Source organism: Suricata suricatta, chromosome 16 (genome assembly GCF_006229205.1).
Source record: "Suricata suricatta isolate VVHF042 chromosome 16, meerkat_22Aug2017_6uvM2_HiC, whole genome shotgun sequence".
Lineage (NCBI taxonomy): Eukaryota > Metazoa > Chordata > Mammalia > Carnivora > Herpestidae > Suricata > Suricata suricatta.
Genome location: NC_043715.1, coordinates 11,372,240 through 11,380,894, shown reverse-complemented (window position 1 = coordinate 11,380,894; position 8,655 = coordinate 11,372,240). Strand labels below are relative to the sequence as shown.

General features: G+C 52.5%; 1 protein-coding gene and 1 long non-coding RNA gene across 3 annotated transcripts in view; both read right to left on the bottom strand.

Moving 5' to 3' along the window:
• Nucleotides 1-833: 833 nt before the first annotated feature.
• Nucleotides 834-2,161, bottom strand: LOC115280185. The gene is made up of 3 exons (XR_003903703.1): nt 2,015-2,161; nt 1,024-1,317; nt 834-927 (listed from the first exon to the last, which is right to left on the bottom strand). It is a non-coding gene; the product is annotated as an uncharacterized LOC115280185 (long non-coding RNA).
• Nucleotides 2,162-7,831: 5,670 nt separating this feature from the next.
• The window catches only part of LOC115281066 (chymotrypsinogen B), a 4,525-nt gene continuing 3,701 nt past the window's right edge, over nt 7,832-8,655 (bottom strand). Inside the window, exons 6-7 of one of the 2 annotated variants that reach the window (XM_029926343.1) lie at nt 8,392-8,525; nt 7,832-8,050 (exon numbers count right to left, since the gene is read on the bottom strand). In XM_029926343.1, the coding sequence (XP_029782203.1) occupies nt 7,889-8,050; nt 8,392-8,525 (296 nt within the window). In that variant the 3' untranslated portion in view covers nt 7,832-7,888. The remainder of the gene's footprint in view (nt 8,051-8,391; nt 8,526-8,655) is intronic. The other variant, XM_029926344.1, reaches the window with a different exon arrangement.

Here is an 8,655-nt window from a genome sequence, read left to right as displayed (position 1 = left end):
GCCCTGCCGGGGCCCCGCCAGCACATTCTCTACTGCTTCGGGAGGTGGGCGCGTCTCCCGAGGCTTCCCGTGGACCAGCTGGACTATCTGCCCGACGTAGCGCCCTCCCCTACCGTGTCTGCGCTTGCCCCTCATGACCCTCCGTCCACCGCCTGCCAGGGCAACTCGGGCATTTCTGCCGGGAGCCGTCCGGGCAGCAGGTGGGCACCATCTGCAGGGGCCTGGCTGGGGGCTTACACTTGCCACCTGGAAGAGTGCTCCCCAATCAGGAAAATCTCCCCCGGCTGGTATGAGGTTCCAGTCCCCCTGACCCAGCACTCCCGGCGTCCAGGCGCCATCTTACGCACAGGGGGTTAGGGGGCCCTTGGGCCCAGCTTCCTTCAGCTCTCGGCAGGCCTGGCACAGTGTCACGGCCAGAGGGGGCGTTGGGGCTGACGCCGAGGTACCTACCTGCCTTCCGGCAGGGCCCTGAGCTCATGGCCGACCTGCGTTCGCCCGGGTCAGCCTGGGCCCCGCTGCTGCGTGACACGGTCCGGGACCTGGTCCTCCGCTCTCTCTGCTGTGACAACCAGGCGGGGAGCGCCTCTTCCCTGCTCCCAACGGGGCAGCGCCACCTCTCACAGGGAGCCTTTAACTGCCCTGGACTCAACTCAGCCTTTTCTCTTCCCCCAGAACTTAACTGTGCTTAGCGACAGCCACAGCATCTCACTGCCCTTGTGGCTTCCCCTCCCTCCGTGTGCTCCCCACTCCTGATGCGTGGACCCCACGGGTGAATCCCCATCCACCACAACACGGCCCCGGTGACACTTTGCCCGCTTCATTGTTACCTTGCGCCAGGGACACAGGCCCGGAGTCCTCGCCGCCGGCCAGCAGCCCCCGGCCCAGGTCCAGAACCCCATCCTGGCATCTGCTCTCCGGGGCCCCCTCCTAGGTGAAGCATAGCCGAAGAGAAGCTTCTCAGAGGCGGCTCCCTACCCGGTTCCGGTTCCGAGACTGGCCCCAGCGTCAGGCTTCCCCACTTACCCTCATTTCAGGTGAAGAGATTGGGCCTTTACAACCCCCCTGACCAATCAGGGCTGTGGCTGCTCAGAAAGGGGGCACGGCCTTGCCCTGCACGGTTCTCTTCAGCTGAGGACATTCCCGGAGAGGACTGATGGCTGCGGTTGGCGGCAGCTGGGCTGTAAGCCGCCCCAGGACGCCCCAGGCTGCGGGCACAGGTGCAGCGGATGCGTGACCCGTGACATCCTCCGGACCTGACCGGCGAACTTTCTCGTCGCATCCCATTCAGACGTTTCGGGTAGGTAGGAAGCCAGCTCACTTGTGGACACAGAAAGTGGGGAGCAGCCAGTGTGTCAAACACGGTTCTGCTCAGAACGAGAACATGGGGCAGCGGATCCTGCCCTACAGAGGGTCCCTTTGCAAACAGATAAACTGTGGAACTCCTCCAGTAACGACACTTAACTAGTTGCGAAAATTCGTATTTGGAACAACTTGGGTATCAATCAACCTTTGATTTAGAAATCAACCTTTTCAGCTGTAATTTTTGTGAAACTTAAATGCAGCTCGAGTATTCCTGATGAAAATTTAGATTCTTACTTGAGGTGTGCTGGAAGTGCAAGTTACACCCTGGATTTCAAAGACTCAGTACGAGACACAGCACGTAAAATATACCATCAGGGGCGCCTGCCGGGCTCAGTCAGTTGCCTCTTGATTTCGGCTCATGTCATGATCCCAGGGCTGTGAGATCGAGCCCCATGTTGGGCTCTGCACTGAGCGTGAAGCCTGCTTAAGATTCTCTCTCTCTTTCCCGCTGCCTCTCAACACCCTCTAAAATTAAATTAAATCATATTAAAAATAAAATGAAATATAAAATAAAACAAAACATTGATTACAGTCAAAATATTATGTGGATATACTGGGTTAAATAAATTATACTAATAAAATTAAATCACCTATTCCTTTTTACCTTTATAGCGAGACTACCAGACAACGTAAAATCACTTATTTGGCTTACCTTCTGTTTTGCATAGCACTGTTAGAAGGAAGTCAGACCAAAGGCACAGCCATGCGCTTCTCGCACTGGCCGCTAGGTGGCAATCATAACCCGGGACGACGATTCTCAGACTCCAGGAGGCAGCCTCCCCCAAGATCCAACTTGAAGAAAATCTAGAGGGAAACATGGACAGAAAGGAGCAAAGTGGGAGGAAAAACCTGGCAGGGAAAGGACGCTCTGAACCGCCGGTGGTGTGTGGCCAGCGCTGTGACCAACGGCAGGAGGCTCAGCTCTGGGAGAATAAAACAGAAGTGAGTGGTTACAATTCTGTCTGCTCCTCCAACTGCAGTGCCCGGGGCAGTGGGCGCCTGCCCGGGCCCACCTATGGCAGCTAGTGCAGATATCCTCAGCATAAACGGATCATGCAGAAACTCTGCAGGTGAGGAGCCGAGGAGGACAGAAAGACCACCTCCATGGCCCCACCACCCCTCCAACCCCCCTGGGATCTGCTGCTTCCCGGGGACTGAGCACCAAAGCAGCCCAGAGCAGTCTCCTGGTGGCAGGGCAGGGCTGAGCGGTGTCTGCATGCCCAGGGCTCAGCCAGGGCTTCTGGGTCCTGAGCTCAGGGGACTGACACCCAGCAGGGACGCTGGCCTCTCCGTGCGTCACAGGACCCCGGACCCTGTGCCCCATGGGAATATGCACTCTTAGGCCAAAATGATGAGAATTCTGAGAACTTCAGCTCCTTTAAAAGAAATCCACAAAAGGGAATTACAGAATCTGTTTTCCAATGGAAACAGATAGGAGGGGGGAGGCGGAATGGACGGAGACAAAATAGGCGTAAAAACCAAACCAAGCAAGATGAGATCATTTGCTAGACTATCAAATAAGAACAAGAAACTGGAAAAAGAAGAACCAAGTAGAAATAATAGGCATGGAAACCACAGTGATTGAAGTAAAGAACATACTAGAAGGATCAATAGTGGAACTGATGCAGTTGAGAAATTGATGGGTTAAAAGGCAGGTTAAGAAACTCTCTCAGAGGAGCGCCTGGCTGGCGAGTCGGTTGAGCTACCAACTCTTGATATCGGCTCAGGACATGACCTCAGGGTGTGGGATTGAGACCCATGTTGGGCTTTGCGCTGACAGCACAGAGCCTGCTTGGGATTCTCTCTCTCCCTCTCTGGGTCCCTTCCTGCTCCCTCTCTCTCTCCCTCAAAGATGAGTAAACATTAAAAAATTCATCAAACTATATACTATCTGTGTTTTTCTTGTGTTATGTCATTCTTCAGTAAAAAGCTCAGTAGAGCAGGAGAGAACACACTGCTCTCAAATTCGAGTTGAAGACATCATAATGGAAAAATACTTAGAACTATATATCAAAATTTATGGCTGCAAGGAAAGCAATGCTTTGAAGGAAGTTTAAAACCTGAAATATTTGTATTAGGAAAGAGGAAATGAGGAAAATTAATGAGCCAAATGCCAAACTAAGATGTTAGAAAATAACAACAAAATTAGGAGGCCGTGTTTCTCTGATACCAAAGCCAGATAAAACATTACAAAAAAAGAAAATTGTAGACCAGTATCTCTCGTGAGTATAGAAGTGAAACCTCTCCATAAAATGCTTGACAAACCAAATCCAAAGGCAAACAAAAAGATTATACGCCATGGCCAAGTGGGATTTATCCCAAGCACACAAAGGTGGTTGAACGTAAAAATCAAGCATTGGAATACATCACGTTAACAGAATAAAGGAAAACCCATATGATGATCTTAAATGATGTAGAAAAAAACCTTTGACAAAATTCAAAGCTCTTTCATGATAAAAAGCACACAGAAATCTAAAAATACAAAAGAACTCGCTCGGTCATACAGGGCATTTATGAAAAACACACAGGTGACACTGTATCCAATGGTGAAGGATTGAGAGCTCTTCCCCTGAGATCAGGAACAAGACAAAGACACCTGCTTTCACCACTGCTGCCCAATGTTGTACTGGAAAGTATGGCCAGAACGATTTGGATGGGGGGCGGGGGGGGGGGGAAGTCATGGAACTTGGAAAGGAAAAAGTACAACTCTCTATTTGCACATGAATCGATCCTACATACAGAAAATCCCAGGGACCCTGACTGGCTTAGAGGAGCGTATGACTCCCGATCTCAGAGTCTTGAGGTCAAGCCCCACATTGGGCATGGAGCTTATTTAAATTTTTGTTTTTTAATTAGGGGCACCTGGGTTGCTCAGTTGATCAAGTGTTGGACTCAGTTTCAGCTCAGGTCAGGATCTCATGGTTGTGATCTCGAGCCCTGGGTGGGGCTCTGCATGACAGCACAGAGCCTGCTTGGGATTCCCTCTCTCCCTCTCTCTCTGCCCCTCCCCTGCTGATGCTCGGTTTCTCCCTCTCAAAATAAATCAATAACTATAAAAAAATGTTTTTCATTAGAAAATCCCAAAGAATTGACAAGCGAGCGACTCAAGCTAGTAACGAGAGGAGAGTTTCAGGGTAACAAGAGCAAACACCAGCTGAATTCTATAGCCCTGCACCTACCGCAGACATTCTGCAAAGGAAATCAAGAAAGCTATTCCATTCACAAGCATCAGATGAATGAAATATTACATATTCAAAGCCATTTCCTTGCAAAATAGGATAAGGGCTTATAATTAAAAATTTTTTTAATGTTTGTTCATTTTTTTGAGAGGCAGAGAGACAGAGCATGAGCGAGGGAGGGGCACAGAGACAGGGAGACCCTCAATCTGTGGCTGCTCCAGGCTGTGAGCTGTCAGCACAGAGCCGGACCCGGGGCTGGAACTCACAGACCGTGACATCATGACCTGAGCCCAAGATGGTCGTTTAACCAACAGAGCCACCCAGGTGCCCCCAAGGGCTTATAAATTTTTTAAAAGGGTGAGGAAGGGGAGAAATTGGAACCCACATCAATGGTGGGAAAGCAAAATGGGACAGCTGCTGTGGAAAACAGGCCCCAGAGTAGCCGGCGTCCACGTGCCACAGAAGAGAGACAGATTGTGACAGAAGAGAGAAAGAGGCTGCGGATGAAAGACCTCCCCTGGAGGAGGGTGTGCAGAGAGCAGGCCAGACTGACTCCATGTTGGATGGACCCTGGGAGGGACCAGGGCTGAGAGATCGCTGACGGGCCACCCGTGTTGGGGGAGGGGCCGGGCCCAGCCCCGTGAGCACCCTCACACCTGCCATACTGCCCCAGTCCTCTCACTGCAGAAACCTTCCTCCTGCAGCGGCCCTCCAGAAACTTCTATGAGCAGGTGTGGAATTCCATCCATTATGGCAGAGTGGGTGTACAGGGTGGATTTGGAGCTGGGAGGCAATAAACTGATAGTTTGGGACACAAACTGCCCTGGCCACACACAGTCGCAGAGAGCGTGAATCCCACGGGCCTTTCCTAAGAAACCTACCAGAGAATGAACTTCCCTCATCAAACTGGCTACGGAGACATGGCCTCGAAGACTGGCGGTGAGCCCCAAATTCACTAAAGGGCTGAAAGGTTCAACAACGACTTAAAACTGAGGAGAGCAGGGGCGCCTGGGTGGCTCAGTCAGTTGCGCATCTGACTTCAGCTCAGGTCATGATCTCACGGTTCGTGGGTTCCAGCTCACGTCGGACTCTGGGCTGACAGCTCAGACCTGGAGCCTGCTTTGGATTCTGTGTCCTCCTCTCTCTGCCCCTCCCCTGCTTATGCGCTCCACCCCTCCTCGCTCTAAAATTAAACATTAAAAAAAAATTTTAATTGAGGATAGCAAAATACAATTTAACTGTTTTCACTCATTGTATTGGTGAAGCCAGTAGTGTTCTCCCGCAGCTGTTGTGTGTGGTATGAGATGAAGCAGAGACGGAAAATTAGAATATTCTACTTCCATCAGTCCCCGTGTCCTTGAGACTGAGGCTTCTCATTCTCACAGGCCAATGTACTCTATCGACAGGTAAGTAAAACAACCTTTCGTTTTGGATTTCAAATACCAGTATGAACTCATGAGGTATTTCATCTTTCAAATTATTTACCTCTAAATATTCCCTTAAATATATACCTTAAATATTTCCAAATATTCCTCTGGAAAGGCCTGGAATCAATGTGATAACCATGCGCATCCCCCACACCCAGACTGGTCTTGAAATTCCTTTTCCAACGAAAAGAAACCAGGGATGTCTGGTCAGAGAGCTGATTCCAGGCCTGAGGTGTCGTGTCACATGGGACAGAAGGAGGCTCTGAGGCCCCTACTGGGGCCACGTCACACCTCTGAGCCAATGAGAGAGGCTCCCAATGGTTAAAGGGACACAATCTAAACTTCAGTAAGGACATAACACGATGGATCAAAACCCTCATGTATGTTTTTAAAATTTTTTTAATCTTTTTTATTTATTTTTGAGAGACAGAGAGAGACAGTGCAAGCAGGGGAGGGTCAGAGAAAGCAGGAGATACAGAATCCGAAGCAGGCTCCAGGCTCTGAGCGCTCAGCACAGAGCCCGATGCAGGGCTCGAACCCACGAACTGTGAGATCATGACCTGAGCCGAAGCCGGACGCCTAAACAACTGAGCCACCCAGGCGCTCCCCCTCATGTATGTTTAAATCCACAGGAATGACATAATAAATCTAAAGCACAAAACATAATGAACTTGGGGCACCTAGGAGGCTCAGTCGGTAAAGGGTTCAGCTCTTGATCTCAGCTCAGGTCTTGTTCGCAGGGTTGTTGTGATTGTGTTAGCCTTTGCACTGGGTGTGGAGGCTACTTAAAAAAATCGGGGCACCTGGGTGGCTCAGTCCACTGAGTGACTCACTATAGTTCAGGTCATGATCTCACAGTTTGAGAGTTTGAGCCCCCCTTCGGGCTCTGTGCTGACAACTCAGAGCCTGGAGCCTGCTTCAGATTCTCTGTCTTCCTCTCTCTCAAAAATAAACATTAAAGAAAAAAACATAATAATCTGGGTTACCTTTGGAGGATGATGAGAACAAATTGCCCTGAAAATCAGTGAAAAAAGTGTGACCAAATTCTGTGAAGGAAATGGAGGTAAACTTTACCCTCCATGTGCTAAACCAACCGCACCACGGAGCAGCTGACTGATAGATGCGGGCGTCTCTATGGAAGTATTCCAGGTAATATATGAGAAATGAGTGTTCAAGTTAAGTTGCCTCCACCGTGCACGCCCCTGAAGAACCCAAAGACCCAGGCGGTGAGCGTCAGGGTCAGCTCACCTCACGGAAAGCCAGCCAGCCAGTCCTTAGGGCTCCTGATGAAGGGGGCAGGCCCCTGCACACAGCCTGGCCAAGGGACTGACCCTGAGTCTGATAGGACCTCTAGACTAAGCTGCCGAATCACAGATATACGGGGGATGCGGAGGGGGTCGTGAGCGCAGTGGTGCCAAGTGCCGGTGTTGGACTGGAGATTTCCCGAACTGCACAGTTTAGTGTGTGTCCAGCTGTGCAGGCGCTGGGACCCTGGACAGGGAAGGGCCAAGGGCACTGGGTGCTGTGGGGGCTAGAGGCCGGTGAAGGTGCCTGGAGCTCAACATGGAGGGCTATGGACTGTGTCGCCTGATCAAGGACCACAGCCTTCCAGAAAGCTCCGTAGGTAAAGCCAGCTCCAGCAAGTAGAAACCCAATTCTAGCTCACAGTGGAGGCCTGAGCAGGGAGGATGGACCAGAGAGCTTAGAGCTTTCTAAGAAAGCAGCATTAACTGGGAGAGACGCTGGTAACGGCACTCCTGGATCACGTGGTTCTGCAGCCCCGCGACGCCCAGACCACACGGAGACACAGGGTCACGCAGTGGTGACGCCCAGACCACACAGAGACACAGGGCCACGCAGAGCCTCCCTTCACATGCTTTTATTGGAGACACTCGGGATGGGATGGTGGGAGAAAGAGGCTCAGTTGGCAGCAAGAATTTCCTGAACCCAAGGGATGAGCTCGGTGACACGGGCGTACACGCCGGGCATGGAGGTGGAGCAGGTGCCACTGCCCCAGGACACGATGCCCACCAGGGTCCACACTCCGTCCTTCTGGCACACCAGGGGGCCGCCAGAGTCGCCCTGCAGAGGAGCAAGGACTTGTTTTCGAGCATGAAGCGGGGTGCCGGGGCCCCAGTGTGCCCTGACCTGCCCCAGCGCGGGTTGTGTGCAGAGAAGTGGCAGTGTGGGCACAGAGACTGGGGAGGAGGCTCTCGGGTCGTAGCCACTCAGCAGACCCCACTCTGTCGCCTACTCCTGGTGGGCCTGGGGCATGTGGCTGACACCCTCCCCCGGATGACATGGGACCCCCCCCTCCAACTGCACGCATAACAGTCACCCAGAGGGAGGTGGGGCGGAAAGGAGCGGCCCCCTGGCCCTGGGCGGGGTCGGGGCGGGGACGGGGCAGTGGGGCCGGGCCCTACCATGCAGGACGAGACGCCGCTGGCCCCGGCACAGATCATCACGTCCGTGATCTTGCTGCCCCAGAACTTCCTGCAGTCGGCGTTGGACAACAGGGGCAGGGCCGCCTGCTGCAGCTTGTCGGGGGTCTTGTTGGCTGGAGGGACACAGGAGGCGGTGAGGGCGTGATCAGGACCCCTCACCCAGCCTGCCCACCCCCAGGTGGAGGAGACCTGAGGCACCTGGACACCCTGCCTGCCCCCTGCCCGGTCCTGGGCCTTCCCGTC